Source organism: Pleurodeles waltl, chromosome 6, assembly GCF_031143425.1.
Source record: "Pleurodeles waltl isolate 20211129_DDA chromosome 6, aPleWal1.hap1.20221129, whole genome shotgun sequence".
Classification (NCBI taxonomy): Eukaryota; Metazoa; Chordata; class Amphibia; order Caudata; family Salamandridae; genus Pleurodeles; species Pleurodeles waltl.
In genome coordinates, this window is record NC_090445.1 from 76,053,321 (window position 1) to 76,078,560 (window position 25,240).

At 46.1% G+C, this 25,240-nt stretch overlaps 1 protein-coding gene across 2 annotated transcripts in view; it reads right to left on the reverse strand.

Moving 5' to 3' along the window:
* Positions 1-398: 398 nt before the first annotated feature.
* LOC138299234 (zinc finger protein 850-like) overlaps positions 399-25,240 on the reverse strand; it is a 37,762-nt gene continuing 12,920 nt past the window's right edge. For both annotated transcript variants that reach the window (XM_069237360.1, XM_069237361.1), the window contains one exon: positions 399-6,731. In XM_069237360.1, coding sequence (XP_069093461.1) covers positions 3,468-5,720 — 2,253 coding nt within the window. In that variant the 5' untranslated portion in view covers positions 5,721-6,731 and the 3' untranslated portion in view covers positions 399-3,467. The remainder of the gene's footprint in view (positions 6,732-25,240) is intronic.

Consider the following 25,240-nt stretch of genomic DNA (forward strand, 5'->3'; position numbering starts at 1 on the left):
GTTGTATTGTATAACACAGACTTTCAAGATTTGCAATATTTGAAGTTAATTTATATGTGTACTTTTCTAACATTCATTTATATTTCCTAAATTTATCAATAGCGAAAGGCTTGCTTATAAAATAGTTAAGATAACTTTTGCTCACTGTGATAGAAAAAAATAAAGCAGGGATTCCTAACAATCTAATCTACCAATTTATCTAGGAAATATGCAATGACCTACGAACATGTTAAGCATAGAATAATATACACATATATATGTATATATATATACACACACACACACACACATATACATTGTATAAATACCTATATACATATATGCACACATATATACAAACACACACATACACACATATATACATTTAACCATGAGTAAATATACATTTGTAATACAGGTTTAAAAAGAATGTGAATATTTTATTATTATAAAATAGTAATTAAGACATATTTCTTAAAGAAATACACTTATCTAGATATATACACATAATCAGATTATAAATAAATTACCAACCCAGGCATATGCAGTCCATTGCAGTTTAGGTATGGTGATTATTTAGGAAAAAGCCAGCTCCTGAGTAGTCGTCGGAAGACAAGATGTTCATGGATCTTATAATTGGGGGTAATGAAGTCCATAGTTTGGCAGCTTGAACACAGAAGTATGTACCATCTATTGTATTTTTATTGTATGGTGGTGTTTTAAGGCGTTGTGCCATTATTGAGCGGAGGTTTCTTTGTTGAATGTATTTGGTGATTTTGTTTCTGATGAAAAGTGGTCCTGTTCCATGTATTGCTTTGTGGGTGATATAAAGCAGCTTTAAGGTGGATCTTCTGGCAACCAGTAACCAATGTAATGCCCCCAAGGCAGGGGAGATGTGGGCTTGTGGTTTTACATGTAGTAGTAGTCTGGTAGAGTTCTGAATACCTTCTAGTTTTTTCATACTAGATAGAAGTGATCCATGGTGGAAGCCATTGGTGTAATCTAGTTTACATGGTACAAGACAGCCTGAACCTTGTGTGGAAATCCTAGGTGGGGGAAGATGCGTTGCAGAGTTTTCAAGGTGATGAAGCTTGATCATGCTACTTTGTTAATTTGGGCATTCATTGTTAACTTGGAGTCCATGGTGATTCCAAGGTTTTTAACTTCCTTAGATACTTGAGAGGCGGTCTTCGATCATCAGGCCAGGCGCACAGTGGGTCATAATTGTTCCAGTTGCCACATGCAAGTATTTCAGTTTTGGAAGCATTCAGTTTGAAATGACTACCGGTCATCCACTGATTAACAACTCTGAGGCAACTGAAGATTTGTGAGTTTTCAATGTCTTTGTGGCATTTAAACTGAAGGAGTATTTGTGTGTCATCTGCATAGTTGTAGCATGTGATCTGAAATTCATTGATCAATTCCGGTAATGACATCATGTAGATGTTGAAATGCATAGTTGAGATGACTGATCTTTGAGGGACCCCTGCTTTTGTGAGGTAGGGTTTGGATGAGAACAGATAATACTTGTTCTGTTTTGAAGGTGGGATGTAATCTAGTCGAGAGCAGTACCTTCTATGACGGCTTCTGGGAGTCTTTGAATTAGGGTGTCATATTAAATTTAAACACTTTTTTTTAAGTTCAAAAACTTACCACCTGAAGTAATATTATTAAATGTGTTGTACAGAATTAAAGAAAACTTAATTACACTTTAATAAAAACTAATGATACATTAGTATTTAAATTAGCAAACAACTTGAAATATTTCAAAACAAATATTTCATTTTTAGATATTTTTCATTATTAAATAACATATACAGTGATGTTTTAACTAGTTTAAATAATTTAATGTAGCATAATTTCCTATGGGGTTATATTCAAAGTCCCTACGTCCATTATTTTCTCTTGGACAGTTTGTAGTACCAGTGATTGGCCATGTGTCTGCTGGACGTCCTCCAGCCCTAAACAGGAGTACATTTGCAAATCTTTTTTGGGTCCTTTCTGCCAATAGGTACTTTACTTTAGAAGTTCAATTTATGGGTAGTCACAGGCTTACACTTTTGTGGGTGAGTGCATGTCCCATCTAAAATCCCTACTTCGTCCTCCCTTAATCACTCCCCTAAAATCAAAAGTATTTCCCATTTTCTAGTCACTCCCCTCTGTCCCTCCCATATTTACTACTGAAACATATACTTAAGAGTACAGAGACTCTGCAGATCTACTCACAGAAAACAATAGGAGAGGCAGAAAATCAATAAGTAGGTTTGTGAATAGCATTTTGTAGTACCTTAGTCATCCTATTGTAGTTTATGAATAGGCCAGATTATTTGTGAGACACCTCTGGATGTATCTGATGTGATTCTAAAGGGCGTGAAACTTTCCTCAGCAGATGGGAAGCAGGTTCTATTTGTAGCAATAAGGAAATGGAAAGAAGCCACTAAAGTGAATCTTTATAATACTAGGCTGTGTATCCTCGGAATAAAAGTGTTTAGGACTACTTAGGGTGGTGCCAAGAATGGTTTACATATGGCTAGATCTGTAGTTGCACAAGAGAATGATGTAGTGGAATGTTGCAGAGATTAACAGCCAGTCCTTCCATCACCTTTAGTTTTTCTTAATGATCAGCCCTAAATGGCACAATCATTAACAGATGTTCGTCCCATAGAGACATACAACAAAGGTACTCCTGCTGCAGCTCCCTGGTGAAGCTCACTAAGGCTGGAAACAGTTTGAGGTTACTAACATAGGGGCGTGGTCTCAAGGTTCAGGATCCAATTGACTTTGCTGGTCAGAGCCATGGCTCTTTGGCACACAGCAAGCAAAAAAACAATTAATGGAATGAAGTCACAAATAATTACTAAGGAATTAGACTAACAAGCATGTTCATCTCTCAGTGTGCACTTTTTCTCACAACACAGTTATGACAATCAATAACTTGAAATCTTTGTGGCTGTGCTTCATGTTAAAGCTTTGCGATGTCAACCCTACTCTTCTGGGTTGACAGTATGCACATTTAGTTTCCCACATTGTCTCTTTCAGGTAGATAGATTGCATTTACAACTGAAAGTTTTGTCACATTGAGAGCACCGATATATTTTTTTCTGATTGAGGGTTTTCTCATGTTGAAACAAACTGAATCTCTGACCGACGTCAGAACAATGATAAGGTTTTTACCCAGTGTAGATTATCTTGTGTCGAATGAGACTGGCTTTCAGACAGAATCTTTTCTGGTATTCATTGCACTGATAATGTTTTTGACCAGTGTCCGTTCTCTCATGCCTAGTGAGATTTACTTTCCAGCTGAAGCGTTTCTAGCATTCACCGAACTGATAAGGTCTTTGCCCAGTGTGAGTTCTCTCATGTCTAGTGGGAGTTATTTTCTGATTGAAGCTTTTCCAGCATTCACAGAACTGATACGGTTTTTGTCTAGTGTGAGTTTTCTCATGTTGAATGAGACTGCATTTCCAACTGAAGTTTATTTTTCGCATTCACAGCACTGATACGGTTTTTGTCCAGTGAGTTTTCTCATGTTGATCGAGGCCACATTTCTGACTGAATCCTTTCCAGCATTCACAGCACTGATATGGTTTTTGTCCAGTGTGAGTTCTCTCATGGTGAATGAGACCAGATTTCTGACTGAAGCTTTTCCAGCATTCAGAGCACTGATAAGGTTTTTGTCCAGTGTGCGTTCTCTCATGTTGAGTTAGACCAGATTTCTGACTGAAGCATTTTTGGCATAGAGAGCACTGATATGGTTTTTGTCCAGTGTGAGTTCTCTCATGGTGAATGAGACCAGATTTCTGACTGAAACTTTTCCAGCATTCAGAGCATTGATATGGTGTGTGCCCAGTATGGGTTCTCTCATGTCTAGTAAGGACAGATTTTGCACTGAAGCTTTTTTGGCACTCGGAGCACTGATAAGGTTTTTGTCCAGTATGGAGTCTCTCATGTTGGATTAGACTTCGTTTCTCACTAAAGTTTTTCCAGCATTCAGAGCACTGATAAGGTTTTTGTCCAGTGTGAGTTCTCTCATGATGAGTGAGTTCAAATTTCCAAATGAAACGTTTTTGACATTCAGAGCACTGATAAGGTTTGTGCCCAGTGTGAGTTGCCTCATGTGAAGTTAAACTGGATTTGTCACAGAACCTTTTCTGGCATTCAGAGCAATGATATGGTTTTTGCCCAGTGTGAGTTCTCTCATGTCGAGTTAAACCGGATTTGTGACAGAAACCTTTTTGGCATTCAGAGCACTGATACGGTTTTTGTTCAGTGTGAGTTCTCTCATGTTGTTTGAGAACAGATCGATGACTGAAGGTTTTCAAGCATTCAGAGCATTGATATGGTTTTTCTCCAGTGTGAGTTCTCTGATGTTCAATAAGAGTCTTTTTCTGACTGAAGCTTTTCCAGCATTCAGAGCACTGATATGGTTTGTGCCCAGTATGTGTTCTCTCATGTTGAATGAGACCAGATTTCCAACTGAAACGTTTTTGGCATTCAGAGCACTGATAAGGTTTGTGCCCAGTGTGCGTTCTCTCATGTGCAGTTAAACCGGATCTGTCACAGAAACATTTCTGGCATTCAGAGCACTGATATGGTTTTTGTCCAGTGTGAGTTCTCTTATGTTGAGTTAAACCGGATATCTGACTGAAACTTTTTTGGCATTCAGAGCACTGATACGGTTTTTGTCCAGTGTGAGTTCTCTCATGTTGAGCGAGAGCAGATTGATGACTGAAACTTTTCAAGCATTCAGAGCACTGATACAGTTTTTGGCCAGTGTGAGTTCTCTCATGTTCAGTGAGAGTCTTTTTCTGACTGAAGCGTTTCCAACATTCAGAGCACTGATATGGTTTGTGCCCAATATGGGTTGCCTCATGTTGAATGAGACTAGATTTCCAACTAAAGCTTTTTTCGCATTCACTGCACTGATACGGTTTTTGTCCAGTGTGAGTTCTCTCATGTTGAGTTAGACTAGCTCTCCAACTGAAGCTTTTATCGCATTCACAGCATTGATACGGTTTTTGTCCAGTGTGAGTTCTCTCGTGTTGAGTGAGGTCACATTTCTGACTGAAGCTTTTCCAGCATTCAGAGCACTGATAAGGTTTTTGTCCAGAGTGAGTTCTCTCATGTCGAGTTAGACCAGATTTCTGACTGAAGCTTTTTTGGCATTGAGAGCACTCATATGGCTTTTGTCCAGTGTGAGTTCTCTCATGGTGAATGAGAACAGATTTCTGACTGAAGCTTTTCCAGCATTCAGAGCACTGATATGGTTTATGCCCAGTATGGGTTCTCTCATGTCTAGCGAGGACAGATTTTGCAATGAAGCTTTTTTGGCACTCAGAGCACTGATATGGTTTGTGCCCAGTATGAGATCTCTCATGTCTAGCGAGGACATATTTTGCACTGAAGCTTTTTTGGCATTCAGAGCACTGATATGGTTTGTGCTCAGTATGGGATCTCTCATGCCTAGTGAGGACAGATTTTGCACTGAAGCTTTTTTGGCATTCAGAGCACTGATATGGTTTGTGCTCAGTATGGGATCTCTCATGCCTAGTGAGGACAGATTTTGCACTGAAGCTTTTTTGGCACTCAGAGCACTGATAAGGTTTTTGTCCAGTATTGAGTCTCTCATGTTGAATTAGACTTCCAGTGTCAGTTCTCTCATGTTGAGCGAGAACAGATTGATGAGTGAAACTCGAGATGTATGTATCTCCATGTTGGGTTTGCTCCTCGATACATGCCATTTTAAGACTGAATCTGATTCCTGTGTCTGCACTTGTTTATGTTCTGCTCAGCATTAACATCTAGGATATACTGCACATATTTTGCCAAACACTTGTATTTAGCTAATGATAGCTTTTATCTGGAGATCACTTTTCCTACGACTAAAGGCAGCCTATCTAAGTGGTCTTATAAGTTCTCACAGAGGAGCCGCTTGGATTTATTAAGATGTCTCTCATGGAGCCATCTCTCCAAGTGATACCGAGGTGAGCTCCCCAGTTTATCAGATTTGATTTCAATGTTTTAAAAGCACTGAAAGTTCTTTGGGGTTTAGTGCTCACATGTTAGATGCATTGATTTTCTGAATTATCGATAGAGTAAGACTGGGTCCTTTTAAGCTTCCTATCTCAGTATAAGCTTTTGTTGCTGTGTGGATAAAGCCACAGCAGATACATGATCTACTTTGGCGGACCGAGACACTTTGAAACAACTCGGATCAACCCAAAAGACAGAGTTGGATGAGATAGCCTTTCTATAATAAAAATGATAATCCAGCGATTTTGCTGTAGTGACAACAAGGAAGGTGTTTTCACAATTCCTTTCTTTTAAATAATGTTTTCTCTCCTCTTGAATCACAGGAGACGTGGACAAAAGACTGCTTTATTGAGGAGGAGTTTCTCATACACCATCCGATCAAATTCACAACACTATTTAGTTTGCTTTTAAGTGCACTGTATGGTTATCAACTGCCACCAATGTTCTTAGTTCTTACATACCTTGAAATGGTACATTTGGTAATTGTTTTTGATCATTTTACTTTAGGGACTTGAGAACTTATAATGAACATAAGAAAATTGAGGAATCACTTTGACATTCAGAAGTTTCTTCTACTCCACATTCCTCACCATTCCTGGCACAAAGAATGTCTTTCTTTTTTGAGGTCTACGGTGTAGAATGTTTTACTTTCTTCAAAATAATCGTTCTCATCATGTTTCACTAAAGTACATTTCTTGTTTGGTTCATGTTTCAGTGACCTAGAGAAATAGAATTAGAGATGTAAATAACACAAAGAAATACTATTTATCATTATTTTCTTTGCAGAAAGAAAGCATTTACAGTGATGAGGTAGGAAATCAGTTTGAATTGTGTTTCTGATAGGGGTGAAACAGTTCTTTAACACTATGTAGATAAGGAACTTGGAATCACTGGAACTCTAGTTTGGGAGTGCACAATTAGTGAATACAGAAGAAAGAAACAGAAGTTACACATACATAGGAACAGATTCTCAGAAGCATCCAACACCAACAATTTACTCTTTTTATGACAACAGCTGGCATCACAGTAGGCTGTTTGTAACACTTTTAATGAATTATTAGATAGGTTACTTTCCTGTCCACTTAGAAGATTCATTTGTTCCATGTTTCAGCGATCCATGACAGAACATTTTATTGAATAAAGGAAGTGCCCTTGTTCCTTTCTTCTGAGGCTGTGTTCATTTATCTCATTCGAATTCACCATTTCAAATTGTGGGGAAGATCAGGACTTACTTAGTGGCCTGGAAGTCATTGTGCTCCTCTAACACGACCCAGGAAATGCAAAACATGAAATGGGGGAAAAAATCACAACAGTGAAGCAAATCAAAAAGGAGCAATGTTGGAAAGTGGATTATTGTTAAGGACAGGTAAGGGCAGTAACCCCCACTAGTGGAGTTATGAAATTTTAAAGATGAAAAGTAATTCTATTGCTTAGAAGCAAATAATGCTCAAAGGATTAGAAAAAGTCACACTGGGAAGGGACAAAGCTGAGAGTTCCATGATATAACACTGTTACACTTTCTTTCAGAAGAATTTCTTAATATAGGAAAGTAGTCTACAGCACAAGCCAAGGGTTCAGGGGCTATGGTTTGCCTCTTGGGGCTACAACTCCCACAATGCACCTCTTCAAGTTAGGACGCGGTTTACAACAGTTGCTCCAAATGTCTCCAGACTTCTGGATTTTCTTCCAGATGTCCTTTTGGGGTCCTTAAAGTGTCTAAAACTTGATCCAAGGTTATAGAAGCTCTGAGTTGCTCCTTGGGAGTTGGGACTACAATTCCCAGAATGCACCTGGTCAGAATCCTCAAATTGGCATTGGACGCTGGTCAGCTGGGCTCTTCTTGCAGGACTTGATGCAGGGGACTATGGGCAGCTCCTTTGTACCTGTAGCTTACAGGGAGTCCACCCCTGGAGTTGCAGAAACAAGAAAAAGTTATTTTCTTGTTGAAGCCCAAAATGTGCAGCTGGTGCAATCCTTGGGAGTGCAGTGTCAAGGTGCAGGCCAGGTGTCCAGCCAGGCAGTCCTTATTCTCCAGTATCTTCTTACAGCAGGGAACTGAGGGGTGGGTGCAGCTCTGCAAGATTTATCCTTGCTCCTGAGGTGAAAGCAAGGGGGGCAACTGTCAAACCACAAGCAGGCCACCACCCTCTTGGATGACCACTTCCTGGGAAGTATGGTAAAAATCAATCCCATGGAACAACATTCCTTAAAAATCCAAAATGGCAGAATCTGAATTTTGGAGGTTAAGTCTGGCAGAGTCCACCCATTAGAGTGGCTAAAACTCCTCAACACACCCATTTCCTGCCCTCATCTAATCAAGGGGGTACCTGATTGTCTGTGTTTGCAGGAAATGGGGGGAGGCCCTGAGCTGCTCCAAATGTCCTTCTCTCCTATGAAGACCAGTTTGGCTGCTCTCTCCCATCCTGTTTCACTATCTGCTGACGCAGATCTCCACACCCAGGCACTTCCTTAGTCTTAAGCCCAGGCCACTTCCAACTTCATCAAGGCAGCCTGGCCAGGCTGCCAGAGGCTGGCCGATCAGAGAAGGGCACTTCAGAGCTCAAGTTGGCTACTTTCAGGCAGAGTTCTAAAACTCTTTCCCTAAACTAGTTAAATTAAATTCAACAATGGCAAGTTGTTGGATTTATTATAATAAATATTTAAAATAAAGTCTCCCCATTTTAGCCTATGGAGCCCATTCACTACAATGAGAGGAATATGAATGTGGCTATTTTTCCTAATCAGGGTTTACAAAGCATCCTTTATAAGGTCCCTGATCATAGTTACACTGCACCCAACCATGGGGGCACCTAGGGCACACCTTAGGGGTGACTTGTATGTAAAAATAAGGTAGTTTAAGAATTTGGAAGTACTCTTAATTCCAAAGTCGAATTTGAAGGTAACTTCAATTTTAAAGCAGCCAGCAAGACAGGCCTGCCTGTAAAATGCCCCTGGGCACCTCAGCAGTGCACCTATGGGTGCACTACCTATGCTGGGGTCCCTCAACTATATACTAAGGACTAATAAGTAGGTTGATACTGCCAATTGTAATTACCCTAAATTGCATACTCATTTTAGTCAGAGCACAGGCCCTGGGACTGTTAAGCAGGGCCCAGGGCACCACCAGAGTCAAGAAAACACCAGCAAAAAGTGAAAACGGGGGCAAGACGTTAAGGGGCTTCTGCAATCAGCTCAGTTTTCTCACACAGGCCGGCCCCCAGCCAACATGCCCAGGAGACTCAGCTCAACCCTGGGAGAGTCTTCCTGGCTTGTCAGGCAAGAAAGACAGTAAGGAAAATTGTCTGTCCCCCTGCAGGGCCAACTCTGCCTTACATCCTCCTATCATGGTCATTCCCTCAGGGTAGTGAACCCATTCCAACAGTAAAAAGACCTGTTTTAAACTGAAACTTCCCTCTAGTGGGTTCTTCCTCCTCTCTCTCTGTGCAGATTTGGGTAGTGAGGTGCCTACCTCCTGTATCCCTAACTTTGCTAGGGCAACACCTAGCTTCCCGAAGAGGTCACTCAACACTTAAGCAACCCTACCATGACCAACAGGCCTACTTTGCTTTTGGCCCTGGGGTCTTCCTCCGAGGCCAAGTGCAGTGCTGCCATGAAGGCCAGCACCCAGCAGATGCTACTGACAGCTGTCAGAACCCAGAACCACATCCTAAGCTCTCCACTGACATGTGGGTGAGCTGCTTTAGGGGCAACGGTGGGGTCCTGGCACCCCTCTTGCTGTTTAGAGTGGGGAGCTGCCACCTCCTGTGGCAGACTTCCTTCTTCCACTCTCCCTTCTGTCAGTGCAGGGGCAATACCCTGCAGCTGGACAGCTGCCTAACTTCTCAGGACTTCCTTGGGGTCGGGTGAGGCCTCACCAGTGCCAACTCTGGGCTTCACCCAACTGGGGAAGAAAGCCTTGAGCTCACTGGAACTCTCTTTAAGAGTGGCCTACCCTTCATTCTCTTTTTCCCTTTTCTCGGGGACCCCTGTCTCCTAACTGGAGGAACTGGCTCGCCAGGACTTTGGGTTGGGGCTGCGGGGGACCGCCCTATCTGGGATCAGGCCCACCTTTGGGAGGTCATTACCTAGGATACAAACTAAGGGGAACTCAGGACTGATAACCACCCTAAGCCAGTCACAGACACCCTCCCTTTCTAGGGGCACTATGGCTACAGGTTTGGTGGTGACCTCACCTGTGGCTCTCATGACTCCCCTTATCTCCCCTGGGACATACATGTCTGGGGACACCAACTGGTCACTCACTGTAGTGTGACTGGCATGTGTGTCTCTCACGCCGGTGGTAGGGATCCCATTCACCTGAACGGGCTGAAAGTGCCTATTCCCACCCTAATGTAAAACCAGCTTACCACCAGGACCTGTATCCCACCCCATTGCTATGAGGACCTCATCTGAGGAGTCCTCTCTATGGCTACACTGGACAGCCCAGTGCTAACCACCTTCTTGGGACAGACTCCAACTCCTCTGTCTGCTGACAGTCAAAGCAGGCCTTATTGTCCAAGAGCTTCTTTAACCTTGGGTCTCCCTACCGCTGTGCTTGTCAGAGTGGGATTTACTTTCTCCCTTTTTAGGGTTATGGGGTACAGAGGGAGTCTTGGTGTTGGCCTTACAACCTCCCTCCTTAGGTTTTTGGGGACCTGACCCCCCCCTTCTTGGGGTCTCTCCCCAGGACTTAACCACCACTCTGGTTCTCAACCACTCATCAGCTGCCTCCCCCAGGCTCTCTGAGTTTGGAGAGCTTAGAGTACACTAGATGCTGGCATAACCTTTCTGGGATACAGTTGGTCAAGATGTGCTCCCTCCTTATCAAGTTGTATAGCCCCTCATATGTGGTTACTTTGTTACCCTGTTTCCAGCCCTCTGGTGCCCTAAGGGATGTGTCTACAAAGTTAGCCCAAGACTGCATATTGACCTACTGGGCATCCCTGAACTTCATTCTGTATTGCTGTGGGGTCAGACCAAACTTCTTGGTTAAACACTTCTTCATACTGGGATAGGAATCTGTCCCCTGTACCCTCCCCTCCTTAAGGTCAGGAGCCTATCTCTCCCAGATATCTCTACCAAACCCCAATTATAGGGATTAACCTTTCTCACCTGTAAAGTCCTTTCAAAGGTCTCCAACCATTTCTCCATATCATCCCCCTCAACATAAGCAGGAACAACCTCCTTGGGTAGTCGGGGAAAAACCCACCAACCATGGACCCCGCAACTTCTCTGTCACTGTCACCATCTCTTTGTTCACTCTGCCCACTTCTTCTCTAGGGCCACTTTCTCTGCTTCCAAAAGCTTTGATGGCTCCCTGGGCCTTAAGTTCCCTCTCCCCGAGGTCCAGTTCTGCTTCTTCTTGGTCTGATGCCACAGACCCTCCCCTCCCACTAACTCCAGATGGGGCCCTAGCAGCTGAAATCACAGTTAGGCAATCATCCTCCTCCTACTGGAGGTTGGACAGGTCATCTTCGCTCTCCCTTCTGACCTCTGAAGCTTTCTCCGACTCCATCTGCACTACCCAGCCTTCAAGGGACTTGATCATCACAGTCTTCCTAAGGTTGTTAAAACCAGACAATACCCTCTTTCTGTACAACACCCTACGCTCAGCTGCAATGAGTGTGGATAGGCTAGCCAGATCAAGCTCCATGGTCTCCTTAAGTTTTGTGTCACTTAAAAAAAACTTTGGCAGCATTTGATGAAAATAATTTAGAAAAATCAAACATTAAGTAATTAAGAAAAAATTATCCAAATTTGAAAAATCAAAAATACTTTTGCTCTAGGTCCATTTAGAGGAGTGTGATATTAAACACAGGTACTGGATCCCACTACTGCACACCAACAAATTTTAGAAAGTGGATTATTGGTAAGGGCAGGTTAGTACCTACACGTAGCAATAGGCCACTAACCTGCGCTAGGTCCAGTCAAGTCTCAGTAAATTAATCCCAGCTCAACTCTTGGTAGCTTGGCAACGAGCAGTTAGGCTTAACTTAGGAGAAAGGTGTGTAAAGCATTTAAAAATCACAAAACAGTAAATAAGTCAAACACAAAACAATAGAAATCTAACACCAATTTATGAAAATAGATTATGTTTTTATCTTTAAAATGATACTAAAACAACTGTAGGAGGCTGGCCTGGTGTATGGAGGGTACCTGAGGTACTTAAACCTTATACCAAGTCCAGGAATCCCCTATTAGTGTAGTGTAGGCAGGGTCTAGAAGCCAGGCTCTCTAAAGGTAGCTGTGGATGAGCAGCCAAGCATTATCTGAGAGACATGCAAAGCGCATGCAATACTAGTACAGTCACACAGTACTTACACACAAGAAAGAAAACACTTGGCTGTACAAAAATAAAGGTACTTTATTTTTGGAACACGCTATCCGAAAATACTAGAGAGGCAACCCTCTAATAGGAGGTAAGTAAACACACTATATATATATATATATATATATATATATATACACACACATACATACACATACATACATACATACATACACACACTAATAAACAGTAAGAGGCATAAAAAGGGTAGAAAATAGTGTAGAAAATAGTGTAAAATAGCAATATGCAATAGTAGCCCTAGGGGGAGCCCAAACCATATACCAAGAAAGTGGAATACGAACACAGGGCCCCCACCAAGGTAAGAAAATCATGTAGAGGGGAGCTGGGAGTACTAAGAAACCACACACGTAAGTAATGCAGTACCCCCCAGCGACCAGGAATGCGGGAGTAAACCACTGGATTCCCCCAAAACCACCCTAAAGGATGAAAAGAAGAAAATGAAGACATCCAGAACAGCCTGCAAGGAACCAGCAGTGGAAAACTGAAGATGGAGACCTGTGGAGAGAGGGGACTAAGTCCAGAAGTGTCTGTGGAGTCCAGGGGGAGTAGGAGATACTACTCACCCAGAGGTACCTTGTGGAGTTGGTTGACGAAGGAGGAAGACAGGCCAGCACTGCAGCACAGAAGCTGGAGAAGAGTTCCAGATACATGCAAAAGGTGTCCCATGCTGGAAGCTGGATTGCAAATAGGTGTCAGTGAAGGATTTCCATCAGCAAGTCTTGGCAAATGCAAATTTGCAGCTGGAGGATAATAGGTGCTGCCGGGTATTAGCAAGGCCCAGGAGGATTCTACCCAGGAGGGGGAGTCACAGTGGACCCTCTGCATCACAGAAGGCCCACAGAAGCAGAGGCAGCACCCACAAATGTCCCACAGGACAGGGACACAGAAGTCGCTGAAGCAGCCCATGCAGCACCACAGAAGTTGCTTCCACGTCGCCAGAGGACCACAGAGAGGCCCAGGAGTTGCAGGAGGGAGTGCTGGGAGCTGGAGCTACACGTCACCTGAAGTTCACCTTGGAGGTGAAGCAAACAAGCCTCGGCAGCTGCAAAGGACGTGGTGCACGGGGGTGCTGTCTTGCGTGGAGTGGCAAGGACTTACCACCACCAAAGTGCGACAGCTGGTATAGAGGACCAAGGGAGACTCTCCGGACCACCACCCGTGATCCAGGACCCACACCACTCAGGATAAGGGGAGATCCACGCAGCCGGTCGTCGATGCAGCCAGGTACCTGTCGTTACGGGGGAGTGATGCCTTCACCCCAAGGGAGATTCCTCCTTCTTCTTGTGCAGGCTGAAGAGTTGCAGTCTTCTGAGGGTGCACAGCCGGGGAAATGTTACAAAGCTGGCAGGAGTTCCAGATACAATGTTGAAGAAGAGTCTTTCTCATGGTTTTGCAGCTTGTCAATTCCTGGAGGGTCTAGTTGTGGTTCCTGAGGCCAGAAGTCAAAACAGAAGTTGCAAAGGAGTCCTGCTGTAATCTTGCAAGCCGAATCTGAGGACCCATCCTAGAGGAAGACCCTAAATAGCCTAAAGAGGGGGCTTGGTCACCTAACCAGGTAACTACCTATCAGAGTAATGTAATGTAGATTTATATAGCGCGGCTTATCACCCGTGAGGGTCTGAAGCTGTGTCCATGGGCACAGAGGGATTAGGGGCCAGATGTAGGAAATTCCTGAATTGTGACTCGCAAATTGCGAGTCAGAGAGACTTGCAATTTGCGAGTCGCAATTCAGGATGGTGTCCCTGACACCATCTGCGACTCGCAAGGGGGTCGCAAAGGCCCACCTCATTAATATTAGTTGGAGACAGCAGACTACCATGTCTGTGACTGCTTTTAAATAAAGCAGGGTTTTTTTTTTGTAATGCAGCCCGTTTTCCTTAAAGAAAAACGAGATGCATTACAAAACGAAAAAATTAAACGTTTTTGTTTCATTTTTTCAGAGCAGGCAGTGGTCCATAAGACCACTGCCTGCTCTGAAAAAATGTTTTCCATGCCATTCACAAAGAGGAAGGGGTCCCATAGGGACCCCTTCCCTTTTGCGAATGGGTTACCAGCAGTGTGACACTGGTGGAAACTGTGATTGCTTTGCGACCGTGTTCGCGGTCACAAAGCAATGCAGCATCGCACTGTGACTCGCAATTAGGAAGGGGAACACCCCTTCCTAATTGCAATTTGCAGTCCCGTTTTGCGAGTCGTTAACCAGGTTACTGACTCGCAAAACGGGAATTGGGCATCGCGATGTGGGTTTTGCATATCGCAAACAGCGAAATTCGCTGTTTGCGATGTGCAAAACCTTTCCTACATCTGGTCCTAAGTGATTTGCCCAGAATCACAGGACGTAGTGCTGACACCGTTTCGTGCCAGAGCAGGGACTGGTGGTCCCTGAACCAGTGTAGACTGGTTTATGCAAGGGGGGCACCAAATGTGCCCTTCAAAGCATTGCCAGTGGCTTTGGGAGGCTACCCCTCACAAGCCAGTAACACCTATTTCCAAAGGGAGAGGGTGTAACACCCATCTCCCAAAGGAAATCCTTTGTTCTGCCTTCCTAGGCTTGAGCTTCTCAAGCAGCAGCAGGGCAGAAATCTGTCTGTGGGGTGGCAGCAGCTGGGCTGCTTGGGAAAACCCTGTAAGACTGGTGGTAGCAATGTTGGGGGTCCTCTAAGGAGCCCCCAGAGAGCATGGAATCATACTTCCAATACTTGTAACAGTATTGGGGTAGGAGTACGAAATGTTTGATACCAAACATACCCAGGTTCGGAGTTACCATTATGTAGCTAGACATAAGTAGTGATCCTATGTCCAGTAGATGTATAAAATGGCGTCCCTGCGCTCACAAAGTCCAGCAAAATGGGGCTGGAGTTCGTGGGGACACCTCTGCTAGTGCAGGGGCGCCCTCACACACAGGTACATGCACCTGCCCAATGAGCTGAGAAGGCCTATCATAAGGGTGACTTACAGTGACGTGGTGCAGTGACCTGTAGTGAAACCGTGTGCGTGCACCCGGTTCATGCAGACTGCAATGGCAGACCTGCAGTACCCTGTGCATGGGCTCCCTATTGGTGGCAGAATAACTGCTGCAGTAATTCCAAAGTTGAATTTGAAGGTAACTTTTATTTAAAAGCAGCCAGCAAGGTAGGCCTGCCTTTCGAATGGCACTGGGCACCTCAGCAGTGTACCTATGGGTGCACTACCTATGCTGGGGTTCCTCAACCTACATGCCCTACCATATACTAGGGACTTATAGGTAGGTTGATACTGCCAATTACAATTAGCCTAATTTGCATACTCATTTTCATCAGAGCACAGGCCCTGGAACTGTTTAGCAGTGCCCAGGGCACCATCAGAGTCAGGAAAACATCAGCAAAATGTGAAAAATGAGGGGAAAAGGTTAGGGGGCTTTCTCACAGAAGAAAAGACAAACACTAAACAAACAGAGGAAAGAGAAAAAGAAGACCATCTTCTACTTTTACCACAGGAATCCAGCACGACCCCTGAAGGTGAATACAAGACAGAAAAGGGCAGGAAGGGAGGTTGTGACCAAGCGAAAGTCAGATCCAGAGAGCAAGGATACAGAAGACCAGTCCAAGGGAGGAGAGTATCATGTGGTGTAGAGGAAGAGACAAATGCCAATAGTCAATGAATTACTGGGCAACACGGGAGGCAAGAGTTCAAGGCCCAGTCCCTACCAACCCAGGAAGGGTCTGAACCTGCACTGGGACCACGCAAAATTCACACTGCTGAAGAATGTGACTGTCTAGTGGGTGTCAGGGTACATGGGTGGTTAGCCACATTAGTAGGAACACAAAAATTGCACCAGGAGGTTTGCAGGAATATGGGGAGACTGGACACTGCTACAACACCCTGTGTGGCAACGCGCTTTGTCAGAGAACCCTTACTATTCCTAAGAACCATAGAGTTGGAGACAGAAAGTAGAAAGCAGTGCAGTTTATGAAACTGAAGATAATTAGCCTGACTCTGGAGTATATTAAGTTTTTTAAGGAAGCATGCTCAAAGCAGCAAAAGTCATGTATTTGTCTTGTTTTTCTTAAGCTATTTAGCTAGAGAATAGTCTGGAGAGGGAGTCACTTTCCGGAATTAAAGAGATATAAAAAAGAGAGAGAGAGAGACTAGAGAAGAAAAAGGGGAAAATGAAACTGAGGGTTGTAGAAAACCGTGATGTTTTTTGCTTATTTTTGTTCCTCCAAAGGTGGCAGTCGCACCACACCGCCTGTTCGTCCCTGAATAGCTTGAAAGGAAGTAAGGAGATTCTTCAACCAAGAGCTTATTTTCATCAAATATGAATCCTTCTACATCGCATCTTCCAAACAACAGTCCTAAATTCCTGTTCTCTCCAAAACCACAGTAAAACCTTTTTGTTCTCATGGGGCCAGATGTAGCAAACTTCCAAATTGCGACTCGCAAATTGCAACTCGCAATTTGGAATGCAGAAAGGTGTCTCAGACACCTTCTGCGAGTCGCTATGGGGTCGCAAAGACCACCTCATTAATATTAATGAAGTGGGTCGCAATTTGCGACCCCATAGCGATTCAGGGCACTCACGGGGATGGTGGCCTGCTGGGAACAGCAGACCACCATGTCCGTGACTGCTTTTAAATAAAGCAGTTTTTTTTTTTTCAAAGTGCAACCCGTTTTTCTTAAAGGAAAATGAGCTGCACTTTGAAAAAAAAAACGAAACCTTTTGTTTCTGTATTTTTCAGGGCAGGTAGTGGTCCATTGGACCACTGCCTGCTCTGAAAAATTATTTTTTGTGCCAGACACAAAGGGGAAGGGGTCCCATGGGGACCCCTTCCCGTTTGCACCTGGGTTACCATCCACTTCAAGTGGATGGTAACTGCGCTTTCAAATGAAAACGCATACCATTGCGACTCGCAAATAGGAAGGGAACACCCTTCCTATTTGCGACTCGGAAATGCATTTTGCAAGTCGGTTCCGACTCGCAAAATGCATTTCAACATAGCAAAGACGCATTTGCGACTCGCAAACGGCGATTTTCGCCGTTTGCGAGTCGCAATGTCTTTGCTACATCTGGCCCCTAGTATCTACAACCGAGCCCACAATACACCTCTTCCCAAAATCCAAATCTGGTGCTGCAAGAACACAAAAAGAAACATGATCCCTTCCTGAAAAAGGTCTCAATGAACATACAACACACCCACAAGCTGAACAAGGTCTAAGTGAACATATAGCACACACACAGGCTGAAAAAAGTCTGAGTGAACAGACAGCGCATCCACAGGCTATTGCAAGGTCTAAGTCAACATACAGCGCACCCAAAGGCGCAGAGAGCAGACCCTAACAGCCCTGCTACTTCTTTATAAACTCTCTCTTTCCATTTGCAGCCCATGAAACAATGCAATTAAAACAATTGTGTTGACATACAGCATGTTCAAGTCCTCCTACATAATTAAGCCCATCCTCAATAAATCAGTTAACTACTCTTAGATTTACAGAAACCATGCTCTCTGAGCAACAGCAATTCAAGGTTAGGCTCATTCAACATGCAAATGAATGTTGATAAATGGCAGCAACAAGGCAACAATGCAAATACAATCTCTGTTCTTAAGGTGAACCAGGAGTGGAAGGGAGGAAACCTATCCGAAGAGGCACTAAAGACGGATGGAGGCAGCAGTGGTCACGTCACCTATAACATGTAAGTCAAATGGCTGGTGGGCGATGTTCGAAGTCAGCAAGTCAGATAAAGGACACTCAGGATGGTAGGACCCACAGAAAACTCTATTGTGATGGGAATTAGCTGTGAGAAAGTTACAATGAAGCAGATTGGAGAACGGTGTGCAGTTAGTGACCACTGGCCTTGAAGGGCAAAGAGTGAAGCAATGCATTGTACGATGGATAGACACCCATTCTATGGCTGGCAACAGCGAATGGAGACCAGCACCGCTTTCCAGCACAGGGTTGGGCAGGTACATAAGTGGACAGAGAAGCTGTGCCAGAGCACAACAATCATGCCAAAAATCAATGTATTTATCTATGCATATTGTATTCCTAAAGCATAAACCTAGCCAAAAGGCAATAGAGCACTGCACACAGTGCACTTGTGATGTAGGGTTCTTTAAAGAGGTCTGTCTTCAACTCTTTCATAAATTAGAACAGCTTTTGGGGGCATCCTGATGGATAAGGGGATGTTGTTCAAATGTGGTTTGCTCACCTCTAATCCTTTTGAGCCTCTGATGAGGGGATATAGATGTATAGATGAACCTGTTGAAACCAACAGAAATGGAAATAAAACAATTTTTGGATGGAGAGAAGTTTGTTTGTAGGGCTATCTCAATAATGTGGGAGCTGTGTGTTTTGGTAACCCTCAGAAAAGGGGCAATGGATTAGAAGGGTGATGGGGTGGATTAGAGGACTCTAGGGTAGAAATGTGGGATCGGAAATCAGGGGGTACTGGCATTCTGACAGATAAGGTCAGGGAATGTACCAGGGTGCATTACATCTGTGCAGCTCGAGCACTGATGGGACTGCAGCCAATGGAGTGACTAAGAGAAAATGTTCAGTGGTCCACCAGCAGGAAAGGTACTATTATGTCTGTAGGTTCACTTGACCCGTGAGCAAGTAATACCTGGCTTTATCCGGGGAACTGTGTGATCAAGACGAGGGGGACACTAGTTTCATTTGGACAGAAGGATGGGCAAAATGAGCAACATTTCAAAGAAGTATTACAATGCAGTAAATTATGCAGAGTTTTTTTTGGGGGGGGAAAGGTATGGGGTATTATGTATCAACTGGTGTCAAAAAGATTACAATCTTCCCTAAGAGGGTTATCTGCTCTACAAAGAATTTCAATGTAAAGAGTGACTCTAAAAGGCAGTGTGGGTGGGGTATGCAGAAACACCAAGGGGGTCATTACAACCCTGGCGGTCAAAGACCGCCAGGGCTATTTTGGCGATTGCACCGCCAACAGGCTGGCAGTGCAATCCTGGGTATTTTGACTGCGGCGGAAGCGCCGCGGCCGCACCTCCGGGGCCGGCCGTTTCCAGCCACATTTGCCCCAGCGGTGATAATCCGCCTGGGCAGCGCTGCTTGCAGCGTTGCCCAGGGGATTACGAGTCCCCAACTGCCAGCCTTTTCCTGGTGGTGTGAACCGCCAGGAAAAGGCTGGCGGTACGGGGAGTCACGGGGCCCCTGGGGGCCACTGCACTGCCCATGCCACTGGCATGGGCAGTGCAGAGGCCCCCTGACAGGGCCCCATGCAGCTTTTTACTGTCTGCTATGCAGACAGCGAAAAGCGCGACGGGTGCAACTGCACCCGTCGCACGGCCGCAACTGCACCCGTCGCACGGCCGCAACACCGCCGGCTCCATTTGGAGCCGCCTCCTGTGTTGCGCCCGAGATCCCTGTCGGCCCAGCGGGGATTTCATAATGACCGCGGCAGGAATGCTCAAGTATCCCAAACGTCATGCAACACCACACATGTTTAGGGGCTACACAGATGCAAGGCAGACACCAGGGGTGGCTGGGGTTAAATGGTGAAAGGTGCATTGCCCTACCACCCCTTGAGGGAGAAAGAAAAGGATGAAAAATAAGAACAAGCAGCTGGAAAAAAATTGCATTTGCTGCCTGGTCACAAACCAGTTTTAATCTATGTTCTTTTAGGGGATGGGCAGGGGCTGGGGGAACGACCTGAGGCTGCTTTGTGCACAATGCTCATGTTTAGGAAAATGGCTCCCTGTTGCAGTTACCCACCACCTTTTGCCTGATATTGATGCTGACTTGACTGAGAAGTGTGCTGGGACCCTGCTAACCAGGCCCCAACGCCAGTGTTCTTTCACTTAAAAATGTACCATTGTTCCACAATTGGCACATCCCTGGCACACAGATAAGTCCCTTATAAAAGGTCCCAGTGGTACCAGTGGTACCAAGGGCCCTCTGACCAGGGAAGGTCCCTAAGGGCTGCAGCATGTGTTGTGCCACCCTAAGGGACCACTCACCTAACACATGCACACTGCCATTGCAGATTGTGTGTGTTGGTGGGGAGAAAAAGGCAGTCGACATGGCATCTCCCTCAGGATGCCATGCACACAAAATACTGCCTGTGGCATAGGTAAGTCAAACCTATAACAGGCCTTACTGCCCTAAGGCAGGGTACACTATACCACAGGTGAGGGCATAGCTACATGAGCAATATGCCCCTACAGTGGCTAAGTCTATTCTTAGACATTGTAAGTACAGTGTGGCCATATAAAGTATATGGTTAGGGAGTTTGTCAAACTCCACAGCTCCATAATGGCTACACTGAATACTGGGAAGTTTGGTATTAAACTGCTCAGAATAATAAACCCACACTGATGCCAGTGTTGGATTTATTACAAAACACAGAGGGCTGGACGCGAAACATGTTGACCTGTGTCTAGAGGCGACGCAATATTTTCCCTGACCTCATTCACCAAAGAAAGTGGTTGAGCATTACCTCTCATCTTATCACTTTCATGTTGCTTTTAATCTTGGTCTAACCCTCTTTGCTTTTGATAAGTTAAACGGTGATGTTTGCTGAGGTTTAGAACCAATTTTAGTTCCCTCTCCTGTTTTGAACAGTGCCTGTCCGTAGGTATCACCCTAGTACATTCTACCACGGCAGTCACCACAAAAGATCTCCGGCAAAGAGCCCCCTCACGGGGAGCCCGTCAGACATTACACTGCCGGTCTGACGAGGAGCACCACGATGCTGAAGCATGACATCCGAAAGGATGTGTGAGGGCTCTTGCTCCTAAACTTGTAGGTTCCCTTATTTTCCCATTGGTACAGTGTACTCTCTGCTGTGTGATTAGTATCTTGGGAGACTGTACACTGGACCATCAACCTCCCTGTCCCTCTTTTGATGTTGATGCCTGTGCCATTTAGCCTAGCAATATTTTATTCTGCTGCATTTTTATTATATTAGAATCAGCCACATTCATGGTGAGGTTTTATTTTCTTTATCTAGTTGTCCTTTTGCCTAGGAAAGCATTATGGTTTTAGCTTACTTTGTGCTTTCCTCAAGGCTGCAGCGAGATAGGATTGTCAGCACAAATGATACACGGCGTCTCTAACATTCACAGAAACACATGCAGTTTTACGTAGGGACATTTTCTCAGAAACCCAGCTGTTTTATTGTAAAAACATTTCCCTGTTCCACATACGTTAGAGAGAGGTTCCAGCCAGATAACCACAACCGCATGCTGACTGACTTCATTACAACTTCTTGCCGAGACCACGGGTATCCTGGCCTACTTGGGAGTGGTGTCTCAATAGACAACAGGCATACTCGGGTATGGGGGATGATGTCTTCCGGGGGGGGGAATCCTAAGGGGCGTATTATGCAGTGCTCTAACATAGCTTAGGTAGGAATCACATATATTGTGCATAGTGACAGTATCTTGGGACTTTTGCTGTGTTTCACTTTCCTTGTCACCATTTTGCTTCTAGCGTGTTTCATCATTCTCATTATTGAATTTCATGCCATTTTATCTAAGACCCACCTGATTCAATGAGTCTTGTTGAATCATTTTCTACCTCTGCTTGTCTTTGCATGTATGAGACTTATGTAACTAAGAATAAAGGTTGAAATCTCTTGGGCAGAGATGAGGCGCTGCTAGTTGGCTGGACAGTTGTCCCATTGTGTGGTATTAGACTCCGTTTCCCCACAATTCAGGTGATACTGCTGCTCAAATCCAGCAGCCTCATTAGGATAATGGGAGCCCACACAACACCTCCTTTGTTCTACCCTGGACTGGACTGGCCTCACCTCTTCTGCACCACCCTCAACTGGCCTCACCTCCTCTCAATCCCCTGGACAGGCCTCACCCCCCATTTACCACCCTGCACAGGCCAAAAGGAGATGAGGCCTATGCACCCCCCCTGAACAGGCCTCATCTCCTCAGCACCCCCACCCCAAGTACATGTCTCACTCCCTCTGCATCGCCCTGTACAAGACTCACCTTGCCCCCTCTGCGCCTCTGCACCCGACTGGACAGAACTCACCTCCTCTGCAACCCTCCTCCACAGAACAGGCCTTATATCCTAAGCATACCCCAGCACAGGACAGGTCTCCTCTGCGCCCGCTGGACAGTCCTCAGCTCACCTGCATCACCCCCAGCCAGGCCACATCTCCCCTGCACCCCCCTGGACAGCAATCACCTCCTCTGCCCCTCGCTGGAAAGGCTGCACCTCCTTTGCACCCACTGGCTAGGCATCACCTCCTCTCCAACCTGCAGAAATTTCTCACCTGTGCGCCCCCTGGACAGGCCTCACCTCCTCTGCACCCAACTGTACAGGCCTCACCTCCTCTGCACCCCTCTAGACAGACCTCACCTCCTTGGCACCCTCAGCACAGCACATGCCACACCTATTCCTCACCCCCCTTCACAAGCCTCACCTCCGCTGCATTGCCTGGAGAGGCCTCACCTCCTCTGTACCACCTGGAGAGGCCTCACCTCCTCTGCATCCCTCCATGGACAGGGCAGGTCTTATCTCCTCTGCACCCCCTGGAGAGGCCTCACCTCCTCTGCACCCCCATGGACAGGGCCTCACCTGCTCTGCATTTCCCCTGGAGTGGCCTCTTCTGCTCTCCACCCCATTAGACAGGCCTAATCTGTTCACCCACCTAGATTGGACTCACCCACTGGAAAGGCCTCATTGTATCTACACCCCTGGAACGGGCCTCACCTTTACTGCAACCCCTCACCGATAGAACTCATCTCCTCTGCACCCCACTCAACTATCCTCACCCCCTCTACACATCCCTCAGCCTCTGCACCTCTGGGAGAGCCCTAACCCCCTGTGCACCCTCTGGACATACCTCACCTCCTCTGCACCTCCCCTGGACAGGGCAGGACTTACCTCCTCAACCCCTCCCCAACCCCAGACAGGCCTCATCTGCTCTGTACTTCCCTGGAATGGCCTCTTCTCCACCCCCCTAGACAAGCCTCACCTGTGCACCCATGGACATGCCTCACCTCCTCTGCACCTCTTGGACTGGCCTCACCTCCCCTCCACGCCTCAATACAGGACAGGCCTCATCTCCTCCACACCCCCCAGCACAGGAAAGACCTCACCTCCTTTGCATCCCCTTGGGCAGGCCTCACCTCAGCTGCAACCTCTTCAACTCCCGTGGGCAGGCCACATCTCCTTTGCATGCTCTACGTACACTGTACCTCCTCTGCAACCCTCTGGACAAGCTTAATTTCCTCTGAATCCCCTGGACAAGACTCACCTCCTCTCCAACCCCTCTGACAGGCCTCACTAGTACACCCCTAGGACAGTCCTCGCCTTGTCTGCACTCCTTGGACAGGTCTTGCCCCTCTGTGCTCCCCTGGACAGACATCACCCTGGCTACACTCAGCACAGGAAAGTCTTCATCTCCTCAGTACACACCAGCACAGGACAAGCCCCACCACCTCTCCACCCCCTGGAGAGGCCTCACCTGTAACTCCTCTGCACGCCCATGGGCAGACATCACCTCCTCTGCACCCCTTTGACGGGCTCACCTCCTCTGCATCCCCCTGGACTGTCCTCACCTCTGCATCCCTTACCTCCCTGGACAGGACTCACCTCCTCTGCACTCCTTCCGCCCCCGGACAGTACTCCCTTCCTCTGAGCGCTCTGGACAGGCCAGGCCTCACCTCTTCTTCACCTCATAGACAGGCCTCATCTCCTCTGCACACCCGTGGACAGGCCTCACCTCCTCTGCACCCCCACCCCAGGACAGCCCTCACCATATCTGCATCACCCCCCTCACCCCCTACAACCCTTTCCCCTGTGCAGGTCTCATCTCCTCTGCACTTCCCTGGACAGACCTCAACCGCTTTACACTCCCCTAAATTGGCCTCACCTTCCCTTCACCCCCCTGGACTGGTCTCGTCTTTCCTGCAGCCCCCTGGACTGGCCTCACCTCTGCACCCGCTGGAAAGACCTCACCTCCTTGTCTCCCCCCATCCACCCCCCTCTGACAGGACTCACCTCCTTGCCCCCCAACAGGATTCACCTCCTCTGCACTCCTTCCGCCCCCCAAACTGTACTTCCTTCCTCTGCACACCATAGACAGACCTCAACTCTTCTTCACCTAATGGACAGGCCTCACCTCCTCTGCACACCCGTAGACAGGCCTCACCTCATCTACACCCCCCATTGCACCCCCTGCACTGACCTCACATCTTCAACACCCCTTTCATCTGGCCTCACCTCTGCACCCCCTGGTGAGGCCTCACATCCTCTGCACCCCCACTGGACAGGCATCACCTCCTCTGCACCCCCTTGGGTGGCCACATCTCCTATGTACCCCCTGAACAGGTCTCACCCCCTCTGCACCCCTAGCACAGGATAGTACTCATCTCCTCTGCACTCCACACCCCTGGGCAGGCCTCACCTCCTCTGCACTTCCTGCACAGTTCTCAGCTCATCTGCATCCCTGGACACCACTCGCCTCCTCTGCACCCCCAAAAACGACAGACCTCATCTCCTCTGCAACCCCATAGAAAGCCCACCCGAACAGGGCAAAACTCGAAAAATAAAAGAAGTAGGGGGAACTAACCAAGTTAGGCAGTATGCAAGTGACATCATGACATCACATTGCGTGAAATCAGGGTGCGTGAAATGGCATAACAAACCATGACCTCACAGGACGTGGCATCACAAGAAGTGACATCAGATCTTAAGACCACACAGTTATGTTTAGTAGCTCTATCATGAGTACAACTGAGTGCATTACATTATTTAACAAATGAGATTTTGCGTCTGGGTAGTGCCAAAAAAGTGGCAACCCTTTCTTTCACAAGAGCTAGGCCTCAACTTATACATATATATTTTTTCAAACCCTGCCACAAAGAAATTGGCAACGAGGAGATACGTGGTAGTAAATCTGTT